At 43.3% G+C, this 23,722-nt stretch overlaps 1 protein-coding gene across 1 annotated transcript; it reads left to right on the plus strand.

Annotated features, from left to right (window-relative positions):
- The first annotated feature begins 579 nt into the window (after positions 1–579).
- Positions 580–22,908, plus strand: caprin2 (caprin family member 2). Its single transcript, XM_002942250.5, has 22 exons — positions 580–688; positions 5,013–5,221; positions 5,803–5,865; positions 6,238–6,324; positions 7,671–7,909; positions 8,020–8,102; positions 10,231–10,383; positions 10,749–10,792; positions 11,967–12,212; positions 12,367–12,456; positions 12,572–12,703; positions 12,792–12,923; positions 13,201–13,276; positions 14,735–14,787; positions 14,863–14,967; positions 17,229–17,327; positions 17,415–17,561; positions 18,234–18,411; positions 18,586–18,762; positions 19,474–19,574; positions 21,451–21,514; positions 22,096–22,908. Exons 2-22 carry the CDS (start codon positions 5,015–5,017, stop codon positions 22,656–22,658), a joined length of 3,039 nt encoding a protein of 1,012 aa, XP_002942296.3. The 5' UTR covers positions 580–688; positions 5,013–5,014; the 3' UTR covers positions 22,659–22,908.
- Positions 22,909–23,722: the final 814 nt, after the last annotated feature.

Here is a 23,722-nt window from a genome sequence, read left to right on the forward strand (position 1 = left end):
CCCACCCTTAGTATTGGGCCCTTAAGTACATCTGTTAAGGAATCCAGTTACCATTAAGCAACTTTCCATTTGGTCTCCGTGATTTATTTGCAAGGGGTGTTTTGCCTCTTTCCAGAGTGCCTATTAAACTGCTTCCCGGTTGTCAGGGTTGCTGCCCTTGGCAACCAAACTACACTGACTGTGTAGCTCTGCTTTTTTTTTTTATTCCTGTTTTGTATGCATTTTTTTTTCATCATCTTAGTCATCTAAGGGCAGATTTATCAAAATGTGAGTTATGTGAGTGAGTTTATGTGAGTTTAGAGCTTAATACATATAAAACTCACCCTTTTCCTATTCATTCCTATGGGATTTTTAGAAGCGTATTTATCAATGGGAGAAAGTTAGAACTCACCATTTGATAAATATGCTTCTAAAAATCCCATAGGAATAAATAGAACGTGGGTGAGTTTTTATGTATTAAGCTTTAAACTGACATCATGATAAATCTGCCCCTTGGTTGCAACAGCAATCAGTGGCCTAAAGTGGCATTAAGATTCCGTCAGGCATTATAGGGTGGGCTCCGCCCCTTGCCCCGCCCCTGCCGGGTCTATATGAAGGGAGGGGGCAGTGGGGACTCTTACCCTGTGGGTCCGGCCAAGTTTACAGAGGTGGTTTCTCACGCCATAACCTCCGTGAGTGGAGTCTGACGGTCAGTAACAGTATTTTAGTTCAAATCACTAACCGCCCCTGCGGAACTAAGCCAGCCCATGTTATTGCTGGTTTAGTCTCTCCTCCATGCAGTTTCAACCCCATTATATGTGTCTTAACTATTCCATCGCATTTCAGCAACTCTTGCTGCAGACTGCACTGCAATTAGTGTAGCCATGCAGTGTGCTGCTGCTGGAGGAGGGAGGGGGTGGGGGGTAAGGCAATTCTCTTTTGGGCTATTGAATCAATTAATGACATATGTAACATGGGTGTATAAGGGTAATGCAATTTGTGTTATGTCTGTATTTTATTTGGCTTAATTCCATTGTTGAGGGTTAAAGGGGTTGACTTTTAGGTTGTTGCTTTCAAATAGGGGTCGCTGACCCAGCTCTGTGAGGCTGTCTTATAATCTTTCTATTCAGCCCTCTATTTATCTTCCATTGCCTTGTTTAAACTGCTTCCTGGTTGCTAGGGTAAACTGGACCCTAGCAACCAGATAGTTATAGGCATTCCAACCTGGAGAGCTACTGAACAAAAAGCTGGATCGTTTAAAAATCACAAAAACATAGATGAGAACCAATTACAAATAATCTTAGTATGTTTGTCTGTTATATATATATATATATATAGAAGTTCACTTGAAGGTGGTAAAGGTATGGATACCCATGGCAATGAAGGTGTTAATGTATTTCCATTAGAGCAGCTGTGTTCATGAGTGTAAATTAGTGCTTGAAAGCAGTTTTTTGGAGTTTTTTTTGGCCGTTTCTGCACTGTTGGTTCTGCCTCTTGAAATGTAGCAGAAGTTGGCCTTGGGTTTAAAGGGTAACTTAATCAGCTGGTTTCTGCTGTATTGTTGAAAGGGACCTTAGATTTTAAGATACATATAGGATAAGTGAAAAGCCCTCTGATCCTGTAGGCAGTAATGAATAATGTGGTGTAGGTTTCACTGGGGCCTAAAAATGATCATTAACTTTTAAAATGGCCCTTTATTGGAACTCTCCATAGATCTGCTATGGCCTGTGTTTGAACTGAGGGGAGGGTGTGTCCTAGCAGTCCCTGCAGTCATACAGGTATGGGACCTGTTATCCAGAATGCTTGGGAACCTGGGGTTTTCCGGATAAGGGGTCTTTCCATAATCTCCTACCTTAAGTCTACTGAGAAAAATATTTAAACAGTAATTAAACCCAATAGGATTGTTCTGCCCCCAATAAGGGGTAATTATATCTTAGTTGGGATCAAGTACAGGTACTGTTTTATTATTACAGAGAAAAGGGAATCATTTAACCATTAAATAAACCCAATAGGGCTGTTCTGCCCCAATAAGGGGTAATTATATCTTAGTTGGGATCAAGTACAGGTACTGTTTTATTATTACAGAAGAAAAGGGAATCATTTAACCATTAAATAAACCCAATAGGGCTGTTCTGCCCCAATAAGGGGTAATTATATCTTAGTTGGGATCAAGTACAGGTACTGTTTTATTATTACAGAGAAAAGGGAATCATTTAACCATTAAATAAACCCAATAGGGCTGTTCTGCCCCAATAAGGGGTAATTATATCTTAGTTGGGATCAAGTACAGGTACTGTTTTATTATTACAGAGAAAAGGGAATCATTTAACCATGAAATAAACCCAATAGGATTTTTGCAATAAATCAGGCCGAACCTCCAACACAACTTTTTTTTTTTTTTTTTTTAGCATGTTCCAGGAGACCCTAGTTAGATTCTCCATATTAATACAGTGTGGGAGTCTGCTATAGGATTAGGTAGCCCAGAAGGGCCTGCATGTGGCACATCATGTGTAGCTATATGTACATCAAAGCCACTGTATGCATCAAAATTACAATGTAAATAAGTAACAAAGTAGAAATAATACAAATAACTTTCCTCAATGTGTTCCCTTTCCCTCCCTGCCCATGTCCCCCCCCCCCCCCCCCCAGCTTGGGTGGGCCTAGTACCCTTAACCGTATAACCAAGAGCTTGTAGTGGGAACATAATAGGCACTTAAGATATACTCAGCTGTTGGTTCAGGCTGGATTGCAGTGTGTGCCTTTGTTGGGTTGTATCATGGGCCTAGAAGTCTTTCCTGCTGCCTATATTTGCCTGGGTTGCCTGTGTTACATGTCCTGTGGTTGTAGTGCATAGCGGTTTTCCTACTCGATGGATTGCAAGGTGGGAGCCTCTTTGGGAAGGGATGCTGTATGTCCAGTATGTCTACCATATACGCCATAAATACTTTAGATACTTTCCTCAGGGGGAGGTCGCCTTCTAGCAGTGGCTTAATCTACCTGACTATACACTTTGGGCCCTGAACTCCAGCAGATGGATTGCTGGGTAGTCTTAACCCCTCTCACTCCTGGTGGGGCTATGTCTGCCCTTTCTAAATACTCCTACATGTCGCTCCTAGAGTGACCTATGACTTAAACCTGCTATCTAACACTCAGGCCTGTTGAACACCTCTGTCCAGAGGGGGTCCCAGGCAGAAAGACCTAACGGAACATGGCTGCATGCCCTTTTATATCCCAGCACCCCACCTAGTAGTTACTGGTTAGAAATGCAGGGAAACTCCCTTTTAGCACCAAAACATCTAGGACCACCTTTAGGTGTCCAAATCCCATGAGGCCACCCTCTAGTGCCTGTCCCTACATATATTTTCTTTGTCCTCATAGAAATTAGAAATGACCATGGTAAAAGCATACAAGGAAAATGGCTGGGTGTGGAGGAGGGCCCACCAGGAGTTATCCTGGTATCCTGGTGGGCCAGTTCAACTACTTAGGACAACTGACCTGTGTGTGTCAGCCCATTAAAAGGCAAGGATTTTATTTTGAACTGTCTGTTATATTTGTTTTAAGTGAAAATAAACTGCCTGGAAGAGAGTAATCTCTCATATGTTGTGATTGTGCTGTGAGCTGCTTTACCCCCAGCAACCGGTCCCAGATACCTGACCCCTGACATAGGGTGGAGCAGTGGTTCTCAGCCTTCCTAATACCCTTTAATACAGTTCCTCATGTTGCGGTGACCCCCAACCATAAAATTATTCCTAAGACCGTCGGAAATATGCGTTTTCCCATAGGTTGAGAACCGCTGCGGTAGAGGATGCAGTATAGTGTTTGAGAGATTGTGCATTAATCTCTTTAATGAGCTGTGGAAATTATTTGGTTCTAGGTATAGGACCCTTTATCCAGAATGCTCGGGACCAAGGGTATTCAGGATAAAGGGGTCTTTCCGTAATTTGGATCTCCTTACCTTAAGTCTACTAAAAAAAAATCAAAAAAATATTAATTAAACCCAATAGGACTGTTCTGCCCCCAACTAAGATATAATTACCCCTTATTGGGGGCAGAACAGCCCTATTGGGTTTATTTAATGGTTAAATGATTCCCTTTTCTCTGTAATAATAAAACAGTACCTGTACGTGATCCCAACTAAGATATAATTACCCCTTATTGGGGCAGAACAGCCCTATTGGGTTTATTTAATGGTTAAATGATTCCCTTTTCTCTGTAATAATAAAACAGTACCTGTAATTGATCCCAACGAAGATATAATTACCCCTTATTGGGGGCAGAAACAGCCCTATTGGGTTTATTTAAATGGTTAAATGATTCCCTTTCTCTGTAATAATAAAACAGTACCTGTACTTGATCCCAACTAAGATATAATTACCCCTTATTGGGGGCAGAACAGCCCTATTGGGTTTATTTAATGGTTAAATGATTCCCTTTTCTCTGTAATAATAAAACAGTACCTGTACTTGATCCCAACTAAGATATAATTACCCCTTATTGGGGCAGAACAGCCCTATTGGGTTTATTTAATGGTTAAATGATTCCCTTTTCTCTGTAATAATAAAACAGTACCTGTAATTGATCCCAACGAAGATATAATTACCCCTTATTGGGGGCAGAACAGCCCTATTGGGTTTATTTAATGGTTAAATGATTCCCTTTTCTCTGTAATAATAAAACAGTACCTGTACTTGATCCCAACTAAGATATAATTACCCCTTATTGGGATCAAGTACAGGTACTGTTTTATTATTACAGAGAAAAGGGAATCATTTAACCATGAAATAAACCCAATAGGGCTGTTCTGCCCCCAATAAGGGACCTTCCCGCCAGCTTGTCTGACCAATATCTGGCCAAAGCCCAGTTTTGATGAATGGATCTTTGCATGGTGTAAGCCCAGTGAGCTGATCTCTGTGTATGACCGACTATATGGTGAAGAGGGATTTTGTGTTTTCACAAAATCCAGGACTGGATCATGATCACTCAATAGCATGTGAAATTGGTTCTGAAACGTTTCTGTTTATCGTCATGTCCAGCCATGGTGCAGCTCTCGCCCTCCAGCCCCAAAGATGGGGAGAGGCAAATGGAGAACATCTCAGAGGATTACAGACATCGCTGCCAGCAAGCCCTTAGCCCCCTGCAGTCCTCCCTCCTATCCACCACCCCTTTCCAAGCCTACGAAACCTACATCGACAATGGTTTAATCTGTTTAAAGCACAAGATCCGGAACATTGAGAAAAAAAAGGTACGTTCTGGTGGGGTGTGTTTTGGTAGCTTCATCTCAATCTTCTGTCTTGAATTTAAAATGGGTTGATTAGATTAATACAGGTATGGGACCTGTTATCCAGAATGTTTGGGACCTGGGGTTTTCCAGATAAGGTATCTTTCCGTAATTTGGATCTCCATAACTTCTGCTAAAAATCATTTATATATTGAATAAACCCAATAGAAAAATATTTGGCTTACCTTTTTGCCATGGTTCCTGGCCACTGACCCTGCGCTTGTGCATTTGTGGAAGGCCTCGTAAGGTTCTTGAGCACTGGCTTAGCCCTTACTGAGCCTGCGTTGCTCGAATAATCAGTGAAGACTGAAAGATGCCACCAACTCAAGTTGCTACTGGGATAGTGCCCGTTTAGTGCCATATTGCTGCGCTAAAGAGGACTTGCTATTAAGCCTAGGGCAGCTTTCCAAACTCGGCCATCTGGAAGTTGTGTTTGCAGAATACAAACCCCTTGTTTCTCCCCTTACTGTAAAGCATTCCATGAGCTGCTTAACCTTCTGCTCTACTAGTATGCATGGCACCTTGACTGTATTGTTTGTTACCAGGTTAAACTTGATGATTACAGAGATCGCTTAAGCAGTGGAGAGGCCCTCAATCAAGACCAGCAGGTAAGTAGGGATGCATATTTATACATGAGCAAGACTAGCCTTTTTGTGCTTACAGGGACCAAGGGAGACTACCTCCAGCAGGTAGATATGGTAGCTGTGTTCCCCAACCTTCTACTGCTGTAAAGGTTTAAGTTGTGTTGGTTGGTGTCTGCTGGTTCTTCTCTACTTGGCTGTTCATACTGATTCAAAGGAACTAAGACAGTGTGGGGGTAACTAGAAGGTACCCCACACTGTCTAAGTTACCCATGGTACCCCTAAGTACAGGAATGTTTGCTCATTGATGCCTATAATGGGGATTGCCCTGACTCTTGCCAAACGAAGAATGCTTTGCACCCATTGGCTCTCCAGTGATATCTAAAACTTGTCTTGCAGGAAGCAGTTGAAAAGTATGAAGAGGTCGTTCATAACTTGGATTTTGCCAGAGAGCTTCAAAAAACCTTTTCTGCACTGAGCCAAGATGTAAGTTCAGTATTTTGTGTGGCCATTGGTTTCTTTCATTTAGGGAATATTCTTTAAGATAAGCACCTAGTTATATTTTCATTAGCCCTTAATTGAATCTCATGTGGGGTTGACATGAGCTGCTCTTTCCTTTGGGTCACCGTGCCATGATGTGTGGTTCTGAATGGTCGACGGCTGATACATTATATAGCTTTAAGAAGGGGCTGGGTGGGTATTTAGCAAGTGAGGGAATACAGGGGTAGGGGGGATAGCTCTCAGTACAAGGCAGGGAATACAGGGGTAGGGGAGATAGCTCTCAGTACAAGTGAGGGAATACAGGGGTAGGGGGGATAGCTCTCAGTACAAGGCAGGGAATACAGGGGTAGGGGAGATAGCTCTCAGTACAAGTGAGGGAATACAGGGGTAGGGGGGATAGCTCTCAGTACAAGTGAGGGAATACAGGGGTATGGGGGATAGCTCTCAGTACAAGTGAGGGAATACAGGGGTAGGGGAGATAGCTCTCAGTACAAGTGAGGGAATACAGGGGTAGGGAGATAGCTCTCAGTACAAGTGAGGGAATACAGGGGTAGGGGAGATAGCTCTCAGTACAAGTGAGGGAATACAGGGGTAGGGGGGATAGCTCTCAGTACAAGTGAGGGAATACAGGGGTAGGGGAGATAGCTCTCAGTACAAGTGAGGGAATACAGGGGTAGGGGAGATAGCTCTCAGTACAAGTGAGGGAATACAGGGGTAGGGGAGATAGCTCTCAGTACAAGTGAGGGAATACAGGGGTAGGGGAGATAGCTCTCAGTACAAGTGAGGGAATACAGGGGTAGGGGAGATAGCTCTCGGTACAAGTGAGGGAATACAGGGGTAGGGGCGATAATGCTTGGTACAAGTTGCCCCAGGGACTGGTCCGATTGCCATCTTGGAGTCAGGAAGGAATTGTTTGAGGCATATTAGAGAGGCTTCAGATGGGGTTTTTGCCTTCCTCTGGATCAACTAGCAGTTAGGCAGGTTATATATAGGCATTATGGTTGAACGTGATGGACATACGTCTTTTTTTCAACCTAACTTACTATGTTTGATGGTTATAGGGTTTCCACTTGTATTTCTAAGAGGTTCTGGTTTACTGGAGTACGATTTTCTGCCACTGCAGCTTAGAAGCAGACTGAATCTATCTCCTCCTTGGATAAGTAGCAGAGGGAGGAGGCTTCTGTTTAGGGTTAGTGCAAATGGGGTTGGGCCTTTCTTTCATCCAAAGTGTGTTTAGTCTTTAAATGGCACAAAGCCTATGTTTGGCTCTATTTTGCACAGTATATATCATGCTGGGTTTCTTTTTATAATTGACAGCCTTGTTTTTCTAGCTCTTAAAAGCCCAGAAGAAAGCCCTGAGGCGGGAACACTTGCTAAAGGTCGAAGCGGAGAAGAAGCGATTGAAGGCAATCCTTCAGGTTCAGTACATGCTTCACGCCTTGTGCCAAGATCACGTCCAGAAAGACTTCAAGGAAGGATCGAATGGAGCCGTGTCTCTCTCTCCCAAAGATACGGACCACCTTGTGAAGTTTGCCAAGTTAACCTGCCAAAAGCGGTACCCCCACATGAGGTAACAATGGGGAGGTAAAGCAAAGTGGGCCTTGCTGGTCTCCTCAACTTCATGTTCTTGATATGAGGGGTACAAATTACTCTGATCCACTAAATTCTTCCCTTTTCAAGTCTTGAAGACCAGATGGACCAGGCTTCAATCTGCCTCTGGAACCTCTTTGAAAGCAGTGAAAAAACAGTGGCCGGTACCAGCTGTAAGTTCTAAAGCCAGAATTTTGCATGTATGTAGGTTGCATGGGAGGGGCAGAGGTTCTGGGATAAAAAGAATTATCTATAACCTACATAAGGTTTAACATCTTTAGGGCATTTATACATTTTTAAATATGTAAATAGTAAAAATGAATGAAGGGGAGGGGCCCTTATCCCAGGGGGAATCAGTTGAATGATGAAAACATGGAAAAAGCAGAAAATAGTTATTTTCATCTGAGGGAATAAAGAATTCTCTTTAATCGATCCAGTGCTAGAAATATAACTACTGATGCATGGGTCACTCAGGAGGGAATATAAGAGATTTGAACATGTAGGGAATAAAAGGTCCAGGACTAGTTGGTATTCATCCCAGGGTATTAAATAAGCTTGGCTCTGTTTTTCATTTCATTGAGGTCTGGCATGGTGCAAAGGGACTGGCAAATTGCTAACGTGGTTCTGTTATTCAAAAAGGGATCCTGTTCAGCCTGACAGTTATAGGCCTGTTAGTCTGACATCAGTGCTAGGAAAGCTTTTGGATGGGGTAATAAGGATCAATAAGTCAGTATGGGTCTGGATAGATAGAGCAGTATGTGAGTGGATAGATAGGTCAGTTGGGTAGTGGATGGATAGGTCAGTGTGGTCTGGGTATGGGAAGTGGATACATGGGTCTGGTATGGGAGTGGATAGATAGCCGTCCAGTGTGGGTCTGTATGGGAGTGGAATAGGATGGGTCAGTGTGGGTCCTGTATGGGAGTGGATAAGATAGGTCAGTGTGGGTCTGTATGGGAGTGGATAGCATGGGTCCTGTATGTGAGTGGATAAGGGGTGGGTCAGTGTGGGTCTGTACGTGCGTGGATAGATAGGTCAGTATGGGTCCTGTATGTGAAGTGGATAGATAGCGTCAGTGTGGGTCTGTATGTGAGTGGATAAGGATGGGTCAGTAGGGTCTGTATGGGAGTGGATAGATGGGTCTGTATGGGAAGTGGGATAGATAGGGTCAGTGTGGGGTCTGTATGTGAGTGGATAGGTCAGTGTGGGTCTGTATGTGAGTGGATAGATAGGTCATTGTGGGCGTCTGTATGTGAGTGGATAGATAGGTCGGCTGTGGGTCTGTATGTGGAGTGGATAGCATAGGTCGGTGTGGGTCTGTATCGTGAGTGGATAGATAGGTCCGGTGGTGGGTCTGTTATCGTGAGTGGATAGACTAGTCGGTGTGGGTCTGTATGGGGTGAGGTAGGGTTTGGGGGATAGGTCAGTATGGGTCTGTTATGGGAGTTGGATAGATAGGTCAGTGTGGGTCTGTATGGGAGTGTGGATAGATAGGTCAGTGTGGGGTCTGTATGTGAGTGGATAGATAGGTCAGTGTGGGGTCAGTGTGGGGTCTGTATGTGAGTGGATAGATAGGTCAGTGTGGGTCTGTATGTGAGTGGATAGGTCAGTATGGGTCTGTATGTGAGTGGATAGGTCAGTATGGGTCTGTATGGGAGTGGATAGATAGGTCAGTGTGGGTCTGTATGTGGATAGATAGGTCAGTGTGGGTCTGTATGGTAGTGGATGGATAGGTCAGTGTGGGTCTGTATGTGAGTGGATAGATAGGTCAGTGTGGGGTCTGTATGGGAGGGGATAGATAGGTCAGTATGGGGTCTGTATGGGAGGGATAGATAGGTCAGTGTGGGTCTGTATGTGAGTGGATAGATAGGTCAGTGTGGGTCTGTATGGTAGTGGTATGGATAGGTCAGTGTGGGTCTGTATGGAGGGGATAGATAGGTCAGTGTGGGTCTGTATGTGAGGGATAGATAGGTCAGTATGGGTCTGTATGGGAGTGGATAGGTCAGTGTGGGTCTGTATGTGAGTGGATAGATAGGTCAGTGTGGGTCTGTATGTGAGTGGATAGATAGGTCAGTATGGGTCTGTATGGGAGTGGATAGGTCAGTGTGGGTCTGTATGGGAGTGGATAGATAGGTCAGTATAGGTTTTGGGTGTTCTGGGTTCACTTGGAAGGGTTGAACTTTTGATGGTCTTTGGACTTTTTTTCAACCTAACTTAACTATAAGTATTTATTTGTAGAAGGCAAACCCATCTCTGTGCGAGGAACCAATTATTGTGCTTAAGTTTAGGCTGTTTTCCTTACAGATAAATATTTAAAAGAATTGGTGACCAAGCTTCTGGACTGCGGCTATTTTGAGAATGTTCCAGAGGCCCCTGTAGAGAAGGCTAAAGAAAAACATATTCCAGAAGTGCTTCCAACAAAGGTTGAAGCTGGGAACAGTGTGACAAAAGAACCAGGTTATAAACTTGTTTGTTTTTGTTTCCCTTGGGGGGGGGCTGCAGCACTGGCATGGGGGCGTAGTTTGGGGTACATTTATGGAGAATGTATCTTGTAGATAAAGCTGAAACCCCAGTTTTAAAAGTCTAAATGAGGGGGTGGGGGAGGTGTATCAACTATGTCTCCTAGAAATATCTAGAACAGCAGTTCCTCTATCTGCAGAGGGGCCCTGAACAAAAGTTGTTTCTCCAATGGGACATTAAATGAAAGTCCAACAACCTATTTGCTGCAAAATGACTTCAAAAGGCCTTCAACTGGATTCAGGGAAATCTGTTAGAAGCCAGTTAATGATATTTTCCTGTTTATAAAGTGATTCTCTTTCTAGAGCCACTTAAGGAATATGCAAAATGTGCCAGTCACCCCAAAGAGGTAAGTGCTCCCCATATAAGCAGATTTATTGGATGGAATGGTATGGCCAATGTTCACTTGGGCTCAGTTGTCTTTGTAGCACAGCGGTTCTCAACCTTTGGGTCGGGACCCTTTTTAATAATAAAACGGTACCTGTACTTGATCCCAACTAAGATATAATTACCCCTTATTGGGGCAGAACAGCCCTATTGGGTTTATTTAATGGTTAAATGATTCCCTTTTCTCTGTAATAATAAAACAGTACCTGTACTTGATCCCAACTAAGATATAATTACCCCTTATTGGGGGCAGAACAGCCCTATTGGGTTTATTTAATGGTTAAATGATTCCCTTTTCTCTGTAATAATAAAACAGTACCTGTACTTGATCCCAACTAAGATATAATTACCCCTTATTGGGGGCAGAACAGCCCTATTGGGTTTATTTAATGGTTAAATGATTCCCTTTTCTCTGTAATAATAAAACAGTACCTGTACTTGATCCCAACTAAGATATAATTACCCCTTATTGGGGCAGAACAGCCCTATTGGGTTTATTTAATGGTTAAATGATTCCCTTTTCTCTGTAATAATAAAACAGTACCTGTACTTGATCCCAACTAAGATATAATTACCCCTTATTGAGGGCAGAACAACCCTATTGGGTTTAATGTTTTATTGTTTTTTTTAGTAGACTTGAGGTATGGAGATCCAAATTACAGAAAGACCCCCTTATCCAGAATACCCTTGGTCCCAAGCATTCTGGATAAAGGGTCCTATACCTAGAACCAAATCATTTCCACAGCTCATTAAAGAGATAAATGCACAATCCTCTACCACAGCGGTTCTCAACCTGTGGGTCGGGGCCCCTTTGGGGGTCGAATGACCCTTTCACAGGGGTCGCCTAAGACCATAGGAAAACACATATGTCCGATGGTCCTAGGAATAATTTTATGGTTGGGGGTCACCACAACATGAGGAACTGTATTAAAGGGTTGCAGCATTAGGAAGGTTGAGAACCACTGGTGTAGCACATGTTCTGTGGTGTCACCACCCCCCTCCCCTTCCCGAGACACTGTATTTCAGCAGGATTTGCCATTTCATGTTTTACATATCTTATCCCCAGTATCCGCAGAGAATAAAAACAAATACCAAAATATCATAGGAATGTTTTTGACTAACTATGCTCTTCTAAGCTCCCTGTTAGACACTTTGTAGCTATAGCCCCAAAACCAGAGGCAGTGAAGCAAAACACGGAGGAATATAAAGCAATCAACGCTAAATATTGCCGTCCAGAAGCTTTGAAGCCCTGGGGAATGTCTCTTGAGATCAGACATCCAGAACCAAGAAGACCCAACCCTACTCCAGTGCTAACCCCTCTGATCAAGCCCTGGGAAGTTATGCCACCCAGGCTGAAGAAATGTGACCCTGATCCAAAAGAGGTAATGAAAATAACCTGCTGGGGTACAGTCATATCAAGAGTAGGCCTTACTAACATTGTTTGAAGCCTGATTGGCTAGGGGTTGGGTAGCATGGGAGTGACAGGTTGGGGATAACTTACAGCAAAGTGACTTTACTTGACTCTGTTTCACCTAGAGGCGAGAGCGTGTACCAAAGTTTCCTTCTGAGGTGAAACCAGTTGTACCAAAGTTTCCTTCTGAGGTGAAACCAGTTGCTTCCATAAAGGTAATCTCCTACATGGGTGGGGCTTTGGGAGACCAACTGGCAATGAATCCCATGTTGGGGGACAAGGCTGCTCTACTGCTTATGTTGCTAAGCCACCTGCTTATGTGCTCTTTAGCTGCTCAGTAAAGGTCTTAAGGATTTGAAACTCCCCAATGCTGTAAATGGGCAACTTCCAGTAAAGAGACAGGAAGCTCCTCCCACCATTGTGGCTAATGGGCAGCCGCCTCCACCAGTGAGCAGTACTCAGGTTGGTGTCTATGCAATAAAACAGCTGGGAGTGTTAGTATTCCAGCTTGTGGTGGGTTTGGGATAACTGGTTCCGTGTCCTTCCTTAGCCCCACAAGGTACCACTGCTGGCTTTGGACGAGTTCTGCTCCTCTCCAACCCTCCCAAAAGATCCCGAGTTGAGGAAGCAAAGACTGGAAGACCTTATAGACCAGATAAAAGGAACATACAACTTCATGCAGGTATGGGAAAGGATGCTACTGATCTGATCTTGCATTCATATGGATGCTTGGTTGCTTTCTCAATGTAACTTTAGCAACCAGGCAGCAATTACAAAGTAGTTCAACCCTAGCAACCGTACAGCATTTGAAATCCTGTACCTGAGAGCTTGCACAAAAAAGAATTGAAGACAAATTGCATCACTCAAGTTGGAGTACCAATGAGATTAATGTAAAACGTAGAGAGGTTAAAGTTTTGGGCTTTCCTGTTATGACCCAAATTCCATTTGACCATCCATAGGATTCCATGTTGGATTTTGACTTGTCGTCTCCAAGGCTCATCTCTTCTAAGCTCCCCTGTGAAACTACTTCTGTAGGTAAGCGGTATGTGCGTTGGGGGTGCACTACTAGCTCTTGCAAATGCTAAAAGAAGCGCTAACCTTTGATAGTATTCTGGGCTGTGGAGTCGGCACATAAATCTTTAGAGTTGGAGGTACCATAAACTGTCAAACTGTCCATGAAGTTTGAATATTTCCATCTTGATTTAAAGAACCCAACATACAAAGTATTTCATCACGGCCAAAGCTCAAATTCTAAAGCTATATGAAGGTGTCTGCTTTTGAGACCAGACCAAAGAGCTACTTGGTAGGAAGCTGTTGCATTTATGGTGGCGTGGATCTTCTCCCGATAGGCCCACTTAAAGTTGGGCAATATCTGGCTAATTCAATCATTTTGAACCTAGTGAATTACAACTGGCATAGGCGCCATCGGATTGGGGATCGCATTAATGAGCCAATGGGGTCCCAAATCCAACGGAAAATCAAACCTGCCTGATTGAGATCTGGCCAGTTTTAGGCCAGATCTTGGTCGGATAGGCCCATTGGTGCCCATACACTGGCAGATCAGTCTAAAGGACCTGAATCTGCAGCTAAAATCTTCTTGTGTATGGCCACCTTTACTCTGTTTTCCATTCAAGCCTGTCACTGAGGATACTGTTCAGTTTCGGTCTAAATCTTAAAGGAACAGTAACACCAAAAAATGAAAGTGTATAAAAGTAACTAAAATATAATGTGCTGCTGCCCTGCACTGGTAAAAGTTGTGTGTTTCCTTCAGAAAGACTACTATAATTTATATAAATAAGCTGCTATGTAGCCATGGAGGCAGCCATTCAAAGGAGAAAAGGCACAGGCACATAGCAGATAACAGATAAAACAATATTGTATTCTACAGAGCTTATCTGTTATCTGCTATGTAACCTGTGCCTTTTCTCCTTTTTTCCAGCTTGAATGGCTGCCCCCATGGCTACACAGCAGCTTATTATATAAATTATAGTAGTGTTACTGTAGCAAACACACCAGTTTTACCAGTGCAGGGCAACAGTGCATTATATTTTCATTACTTTAAAGCTCTTTCATTTTTTGGTGTTACTGTTCCTTTAATAACTAAGCCTATAGTTTGTAGTTTCTGTTGTTAATTAAATAAAAGCCACAAATATTCCTTAAACCTAAAGTTAAGGCAAATATTTGAAACAATAATGTTAAAATAGCTCAGCTGGACTTCATACTAGTGAAGCCCCTACACACTGGGCTTTATTCTACTTTGTTACTTCTACTACTCCAGGTACCCAACCTCAGAATAATCTTTAAACCAGCCCCCCTCCTTGCATCTGTAATTCAGTTTCTTTGCACTAGAGGGGGCTACTGGGAACCATAACTAAACAAACTCATTGCATGAATAAATCCTTCCCAGCCTCATAAGAAAACACTAGTATTGTGGTCTATACGTTTGATAAATTATATTCGTATTATATATATATATTTTTTTTTCTTTCTCAGTTTCTTCTGAAACAAAACAAGATGAAACTGACCCAGTTCTACAGCTGGAGGAGGTACGGTTTTAAACGATGATTAAAATGTTATGGCTTTATATTCAGAATGTAAACTTTGAGATCTCTCCCTTACAGGTTTCCCCTGTATCCCTGGACACAAAGGAGGATGGAGTTGCCTGTGAGATGCTATCAGAATCGGCCATTTCTGAACCATTGGCCCCGACTCCACTAAAGGAAAATGTGGGTACACCGGGTCATGGCGGCAGCGTATTATTCTCTGTGGTGAATAGTGAATTAAGGAGTCTGCTATATAAATTACAAATGTTATGCACCCACACGTGGCTTTTTTACGCTGCGTATTTTCTCAGCCTAAAAACGCCGCACAAGCCACACAGCCCCTGACTATGGCGGTTTTCAGCCTAGTACTGGTGACGTAGCAAATCCCGTTTCCCATGGTGCTAATAGTGCGAAATAGTAAAAAAACGCCGCGTATTTCCACTAGGTCTGGCAGCTGCCTTTGTGTATACATAAGAATAGCTTGCTTTGCAAGTACTGGCGTATTTCGGCAAACGCTTGAAAAATCCGTGCTAAGGCGTTTTCTAGCGTATTTATGCATTGTGTGGTTTCCTTCAAGTCTCGGTTATTTCTATGGATGATTTTGTGCGTTTTTCAGCCGCCGGGTCATGGCGGCAGCGTATTATTCTCTGTGGTGAATAGTGAATTAAGGAGTCTGCTATATAAATTACAAATGTTATGCACCCACACGTGGCTTTTTTACGCTGCGCATTTTCTCAGCCTAAAAACGCCGCACAAGCCACACAGCCCCTGACTATGGCGTTTTTCAGCCTAGTACTGGTGACGTAGCAAATCCCGTTTCCCATGGTGCTAATAGTGCGAAATAGTAAAAAAACGCCGCGTATTTCCACTAGGTCTGGCAGCTGCCTTTGTGTATACATAAGAATAGCTTGCTTTGCAAATACTGGCGTATTTCGGCAAACGCTTGAAAAATCCGTGCTAAGACGTTTTCTAGCGTATTTATGCATTGTGTGGTTTCCTTCAAGTCTCGGTTATTTCTATGGATGATTTTGTGCATTTTTCAGCCGCCGAGAGAATTAGAAAATACGTAGCGTAATGGTAAAAATTTGGGGTAACTACAATAATTTCTAAAATGTCACAAATGCATTTATCGTTACTACGAATTGCGTTCTGAAAGTCCCGATAGTTTTGTGACAAAAAGTTCGTTAAGCCATGAAAACCTTTCTGGGTTTGATGCCTTCCATTAGGACTCAATGGTACTCAACTGATCAAACCTGGTGAAAAGATACTGTAGTCCCGAGGAAATCTTTACAGAATTTCCGAATTGTTCTTAGTCTGCAAAATATGATTTTTTTTTTGTGGAACTTTAACGAAAACCACAAACTCATGGAATTTTAACAAACTTATCCCATACATTCCGAAATGTTCTATAAGTTAAAAAAAAGAAAATACGAAATTATCTTATAATTGCTTAGTAAATGGGCCCCTAAATGGTCCACTCTAACTAAAAATGACCAGGAGTCAAAGTGCAATTAAGGGTTAATGATTAGTGCACCCAAGGTGTGCAAAATAAATATCTTCCCTTTCGCAAGATGCTTCTAAGCAATGAGTGTATCTCAAATTCACTGATCAGGTTCTTCTTTCTCATAATATAATATAATATAATATAAAAGCAGAGACGGTACAATACCATGTATCCAGTTAAATACACATAAATGCCTACTCACAGAGGATTCCGTTGCTTAATGTGTATAATACATAGACTTTCCCTGTATTTATGCTGATCTCTCACTGCAGCAATTCCCTCTGGTAGCACCCTATGTATCCATGCTATGTAACCGCACTTCTCCAACGCGTTTCACAGGTCCCCCAGACAGCTTCCTCGGGGTGTGGCTTCCCTTGGTTTTACTTCTTAAAATGCTACATTTCTTTCTCCACCTACCGTTGGTGTCGGACTGGCCCTCCAGGATACCAGGAAAACTCCCGGTGGGCCCTCCTGCTCCTGCCCATTTGGCCTGTTTCATGGCCATTCCCTATTTCTGAATGGGAAGAAATAGATGGAAGAATAGATGCTAGCATGTAAATAAGAGACTGGGAGAATAAAGAGGTTGGGTGAGGAAAGGAGGAAAAATAGTTCAGAGAGTGGGCCTGGGGTCTAAGGTTTTCTGGTGGGCCCCTGGGGTCCCAGTCTGACGTTGCCTACCATCCAAATACTTGCTACGGTGGCTTCCCAAATACCTGGCTTTCAAGTGGGTTCATGTAGAGCGTTGTCTACAATGCCCTAGCCTGACCTAATCAGTGATACAGGGAAAGTGCCCCAAAGACACCCAGTCTAGTACATCAGGCTTAGGACTTGATGCGGATTGATCACATCTGAATGAGACTGTGGATTATTGGCCTGTGTGTGGGATTGAAAGCTGTACCATTTATTAAAAGGTTGTACTGAGTTTTTTTTCTTTTTCTAGCTACCGGTTAATACATCTGATGAGGAGCAGAGTTGCCCCATTGAGCAGATGGCTGAGGCCAGACAAGACCTTCCTGAGACCCTACCTGAAAGGAACAATGTGAGTAAAAACCAGAGTCCTTCTTCTTGGATAAATATGCATGTATATCCATCTCTGTAGCCGCCATCTTCTTTCTCTCATTTCCAGACTCCACTCCCTATGGGTAGCGACCAGCTACCCTCGCCCAAGACTCCCACCCACACATCTGTTCTGCAGTTACAGCAGCAATGCCCACCTCTGTCCCCCAGATCTACACCGGTATCAATGAGCTCTCCTTTCCAAGGGATGCAGACTGTAAGTCACGGCTTTCTCATTGGGAGGAGTTGGACTAGAGCTTTAGTGATTGAATACTGGGCCTTTGGCCAAGGGACCATGGTTCAGCCTATTAACTTTCCTGCCATATAAGTTTGGGTGTTACTTCTGCTACCAGACCTTCTAGGGCAGCGGTTCTCAACCTGTGGGTCGAGACCCCTTTGGGGTTAGAAGACCCTTTCACGGGTTGCAGTAGACATAGGAAAACACATTTCCGATGGTCTTATGAACCCAGACACCGATCCTCTATCAGTCTCCAGGCAGATATGCCCACATACAGATATGCCCACATACAGATATGCCCACATACAGATATGCCCACATACAGATACGCCCACATACGAGTACTCTGCATGATGACATCATCGCGCCAACCCCATCACATACACCCTGTACAAATACAGGTGTATGTGACGGGGTTGGAGCCATAATGTACTTAAGTGGACCAGTCACACGTGTAGAGAGCTACTGTGTTGAAAGCAGCATCATTGGAGGTAAGTTGGCAACGAAAATAATTCTGTCGTTGGGGGTCACCACAACATAAAGAACTGTATTAAAGGGTCACGGCATTAGGAAGGTTGAGAACCACTGTCCTGGCCAACACCAGGTATCAAGGGAGTAGATGTGACCCACCTCTTGACATTGCTCTTTTAGGTCTTTAAAGTTAATGCCCCTCTGCCCCTACACAAAGAGCAAGAGCTGAAGGTCGAGGCTCCATATTCCACGGGTTACCACCAAACCTTCACTACAGCAAGTACCCAAACGCTGCCTCACTGCATGTTGGACACCAGCTTTGGGGATCAGAACTCTCTCATACAAGAACCTCTACCAGGTGAGCAAACTCATAAAAACCCAATAGATACCATCTGTCAACCAGAGGGAGCACCAGAACCCGATTTAACTTAAGATCTTGCACTTATCTGGCAAACAATTTGAGGTTTTGGCGGTTGCATGGCAATAAAATGGCTGATGTATAACAATTCCTGTTACTGTACTGCTTGAACAGGAAGCCCATATCCATCAACCGGAATTCAGGTGAATGGGAGCCTTCCATGTTACACATCCAGTCCGAACCTCCTGCCAAGGATGACCCCACCTTTTGTTAGCAGCCGGGGGACTATCAGAGGAACAAGCAGAGGAAGAGTAATGACGAATGGGTATCGTTGCCCAACTGGGTATAAAGGTTGGTATTCCCCTTCCCTTAATATGGGAAATGGCCCAATGAGTAGGGGTGTCTCTAAGCCGGGTATTAAATACATGCTCTTTCTAAAGTACATGAGTGGTTTACTGGTGGTGTTTAAGGTTTGATCTCTGGAGGATATCATTCTGTGATCTGAAAGAACTGTACCAACCTTGTGGCATTGGAGAAAGGTATAAGCCTCATAAGGAGCAGGTAGAGGGGTGATGGACTACCCTTAGATCATTGATCCCCAACCAGTGCCTCGTGTGCAACATGTTGCTCCCCAATCCCTTGGATGTTGCTCTCGGTGCCCCCAAACCAGGTGCTTATTTTTGTATTCTTGGCTTGGAGAGTAGTTTTGGTTGAATAAAAAACAAGTACAATGCCGAACAGAGCCTTCTGTAGGCTGCCAGTCCACACAGAGGCTATTAAATAGCCAATCACAGCTCTTATTAGCAACCCCAGGAACATTTTCCATGCTTGTGTTGCTCCCCAACACTTTTCCCATTTGAATGTAGCTCAGGGGTATACAAGGTTGGGGACCCCTGCCTTAGAGAGACACCATGAAATGCTCAAAGAACTTAATGAAGTTGTGCACGGTGCATCCAGATGGCTTTTACTCTTTGCTTTTGAAATTATTGCTCCAAAATAAGTATGGGTTGGACTTGTAGGTTCATTGTACATATATATTTTTTTCCCCCCATTTTATTTTAGGTCCGGAGAGTTACAGAGGGGCTCAGTGCATAAACAATGGAAGCTTTGCTCATGGTCAGTGCCCAGGCCGGGAGTACCCGGCTACACAGTTTATACCCAGGGTAAGGAATGGATCTGGCCAGGGTTAGACACAGAAGGTGCTGACTTCAGCTTGGTTAAATGGACAGTAGTTCTTTGTCACTGAACTATATAGCCAATGGGCACAAAGATACTTCTGCCTTATATTCTCTTCTATGGAATACCTCCCTTATAGTAAGGAGCGTGCAGGGAGGAGCGTAGTTACACATTTAGGGGTTACAATATAAGCAGAAAATATATTTAAGGGGTGGTTCATCTTTTCACTTAATGTTGTAGAATGACCTATTCCTGTCAACTTTTTAATTGGTCTTTTAAAAAATTCTTTTTCTCTGTAATAATAAAACAGTACCTGTACTTGATCCCAACTAAGATATAATTACTCCTTATTGGGGCAGAACAGCCCTATTGGGTTTATTTAATGGTTAAATGATTCCCTTTTCTCTGTAATAATAAAACAGTACCTGTACTTGATCCCAACTAAGATATAATTACCCCTTATTGGGGGCAGAACAGCCCTATTGGGTTTATTTAATGGTTAAATTATTCCCTTTTCTCTGTAATAATAAAACAGTACCTGTACTTGATCCCAACTAAGATATAATTACCCCTTATTGGGGCAGAACAGCCCTATTGGGTTTATTTAATGGTTAAATGATTCCCTTTTGTCTGTAATAATAAAACAGTACCTGTACTTGATCCCAACTAAGATATAATTACCCCTTATTGGGGGGCAGAACAGCCCTATTGGGTTTATTTCATGGTTAAATGATTCCCTTTTCTCTGTAATAATAAAACAGTACCTGTACTTGATCCCAACTAAGATATAATTACCCCTTATTGGGGGCAGAACAGCCCTATTGGGTTTATTTCATGGTTAAATGATTCCCTTTTCTCTGTAATAATAAAACAGTACCTGTACTTGATCCCAACTAAGATATAATTACCCCTTATTGGGGCAGAACAGCCCTATTGGGTTTATTTAATGGTTAAATGATTCCCTTTTGTCTGTAATAATAAAACAGTACCTGTACTTGATCCCAACTAAGATATAATTACCCCTTATTGGGGGCAGAACAGCCCTATTGGGTTTATTTCATGGTTAAATGATTCCCTTTTCTCTGTAATAATAAAACAGTACCTGTACTTGATCCCAACTAAGATATAATTACCCCTTATTGGGGGCAGAACAGCCCTATTGGGTTTATTTCATGGTTAAATGATTCCCTTTTCTCTGTAATAATAAAACAGTACCTGTACTTGATCCCAACTAAGATATAATTACCCCTTATTGGGGGCAGAACAGCCCTATTGGGTTTATTTCATGGTTAAATGATTCCCTTTTCTCTGTAATAATAAAACAGTACCTGTACTTGATCCCAACTAAGATATAATTACCCCTTATTGGGGGCAGAACAGCCCTATTGGGTTTATTTAATGGTTAAATGATTCCCTTTTCTCTGTAATAATAAAACATATCTTAGTTGGGATCAAGTACAGGTACTAATTCTTATTGGGGGCAAAACAATCCCATTGGGTTTAATTACTGTTTAATGGTTTTAGCAGACTTTAGGTAGGAGATCTGATTTACGGAAAGACTCCTTATCCGGAAAACCCCTGGTCCCGAGCATTCTGGATAACTGATCCTATACCTGTAGTTATGTGCCCTACCCTTTCTAGCTTTCAAATAGGGGTCAATAAAAATTGCTCTGTCATTCAAACTGCCTGGTTACTAGGGTAAATAACACCATAGCTACTGGAACCAACTGAACAAAACACTAAACAGAATATCAATGTCTACATCATCCTAAAAGTTCATATTTAATTTCAAAGCATGCCCTCTTCTGTATAGGCCAGGTAGCCATGCAGCACAATATAGATATCTGTTTTCTGTTTGCCTAGGATGGAAGCTCAACTCTATTCCATAAACGGGGAACCAATACTATAACCCGAATGAATTCAAGAGGTAGGTACTATGTCAAGAGGGGGAAACCATGTTAATGTCTTGCTGTTAGGTGTGAAACTGCCCGTGGTGGGCACCAAGGCAACACTTTATGCTTTGGGTTCTTCAGTTATAGACATCCCAAGAGTTAACTATATTCTGTAGTATAAATCTAAAGCAACTGGACTTGTTAAGTAATCATTGAAGACGTTTCACTGCTCATCCGAGCAGCTTCTTCAGTTCAACTGACTGGTATGGGAAGTCCTCAGCATATCAACTCTTCCACTAATCCAATCACAATGGCACCGTAATTGGATTAGTGGAAGAGTACAGATGCTGAGGGCTTCCCATACCAGTCAGTTGAACTGAAGAAGCTGCTCGGATGAGTAGTGAAACGTCTTCAATGATTACTTAACAAGTCAAGTTGCTTTAGATTTATTTATACTAGATATACCATGACCTGGATAAATGAAAATCTTCATAGTCATCCATGAGTCTTAATGTAAATATACTAATGGGCTGCTAATAGGGAGTTTGGGTATGTAGAACCTTATGTAAGGCATTTTCATTCCTTCTAATTGTTGACGGTCTCCATTCTCCATCAGGCTTTAGCGAATCTCCTCAGATGAACAGCCCAGACAAGGAAGACAGCTTCAACAGCACAGATTCGGGGCATGGTGAAACGCGTAGCCTCAGTTCGCTGGATATGTCTATGACAAACCAAGCGGCCACCATCTTGCCGGTCCATGTCTATCCTCTCCCTCAGCAAATGCGAGTGGCTTTCTCTGCAGCCAGGACGTCCAACTTTGCCCCGGGCACTCTAGATCAGCCGATTGTGTTTGACCTGTTGCTAAACAACCTCGGCGACACGTTCGACTTCCAGGGTGGGCGTTTCATGTGTCCAGTGAATGGAACCTATGTCTTCATCTTCCACATGCTAAAGCTAGCGGTGAATGTCCCGCTGTATGTCAACCTCATGAAGAACGAGGAGGTGCTTGTGTCTGCTTACGCCAATGATGGAGCCCCAGACCACGAGACTGCAAGCAACCATGCTGTCCTACAGCTCTTCCAGGGAGACCAGATATGGCTTCGCCTACACAGGGGAGCGATTTATGGCAGCAGTTGGAAATACTCCACATTTTCTGGCTACCTTCTGTACCAGGACTGAGTATTGGTGGAGCCTTCAGATGGGCAAATCCATACTTATGAATTGGCTAAATCAATTCATTGTTGTTGTTACTCTTGCACTTATTTGATGGTTGACTGAAATTTCACTACCTATTGTCTTTTCTAATGTACCAAATAACATGTCTGAATGCTGGTTCTTCCTGTCGAAGCATTTGGAAAGGGTTCTGCAGTGGCTATTGTAGGTGTTGGAAGTGAAGTGGTTTAAATAAACACTGATCATATTATTGCAATGGTGTGGCTATGTTTGCCTCTACTCACTGAGCAGGGGGGAGAGTTGGGTGCCAGGCTAAAGGTGGCCATACACGTAAAGATCCGCTCGCTTGGCGAGGCCACCAAGCGAGCGGATCTTTTGATATCCCCACCTACGGGCGGGTGATATTGGGCAAATGAAGGCTAATTTGATCGTTTGGCCCTGGGGACAAATCGAATTCTAACAGCGGCAATGGCACAGTCGGTTCCATTACAAGCCCCTTATGTACCTTTATAAACGGCATATTAAACAGAGCAAGGGCATACATTTAGGGAGGTCTGGCTGGATGGCACTGTGCCCAATTGCACCCCAAGTTCATGCAGTCCATTTAATCACCAACAAAACCCCCATTGTGTGTGTGCCGAGTGCTTGTTTTACTGCCTCTGCCTTTTCTCTAACTGGCTGGCTCCCACAGTAACAGTTTTGTGTGATCTCCATTACACCACATCCATGTAAAAGAACAAGGCTGGAAATGTTATGGGGCTCCTGTTGTAGCCCAATGGGACCATTTATCAGGGAAGATCTGTGCCCCTGAAGATCCCCCCCCCCCCCATTAGCTCTCATCTTTTCTGCTGAGCCCTGGGCTGCTGTCACTTAACTATCCTTTAGGGACCCACTCAGCATATAAAGGTATATATATCTGCAATGTATAAAACCAGGGCCGGATTTGAAAACCGCCCGCCCAGAGGCCGCCCCGGTCGCACGCCCCCTCCCCGCCCCGAGTGCGCATGCGTGCGTGACCAGCGGTAGTGCGCATGCGCGAACGGGAGGGGGGGGCGGTGCAAGCGGACATG

The sequence above is a fragment of the Xenopus tropicalis genome, chromosome 3, assembly GCF_000004195.4.
Source record: "Xenopus tropicalis strain Nigerian chromosome 3, UCB_Xtro_10.0, whole genome shotgun sequence".
In the NCBI taxonomy this organism is placed as follows: domain Eukaryota; kingdom Metazoa; phylum Chordata; class Amphibia; order Anura; family Pipidae; genus Xenopus; species Xenopus tropicalis.

Coding starts and splice junctions, on each gene's coding strand:
- caprin2 (XM_002942250.5), top strand. CDS start 5,015: ATGGTGCAGCTCTCGCCCTCCAGCCCCAAAGATGGGGAGAGGCAAATG. Junction 10,384..10,748: donor CAGTGTGACAAAAGAACCAG/GTTATAAACTTG, acceptor TTCTCTTTCTAG/AGCCACTTAAGGAATATGCA. Junction 19,575..21,450: donor CTACACAGTTTATACCCAGG/GTAAGGAATGGA, acceptor CTGTTTGCCTAG/GATGGAAGCTCAACTCTATT.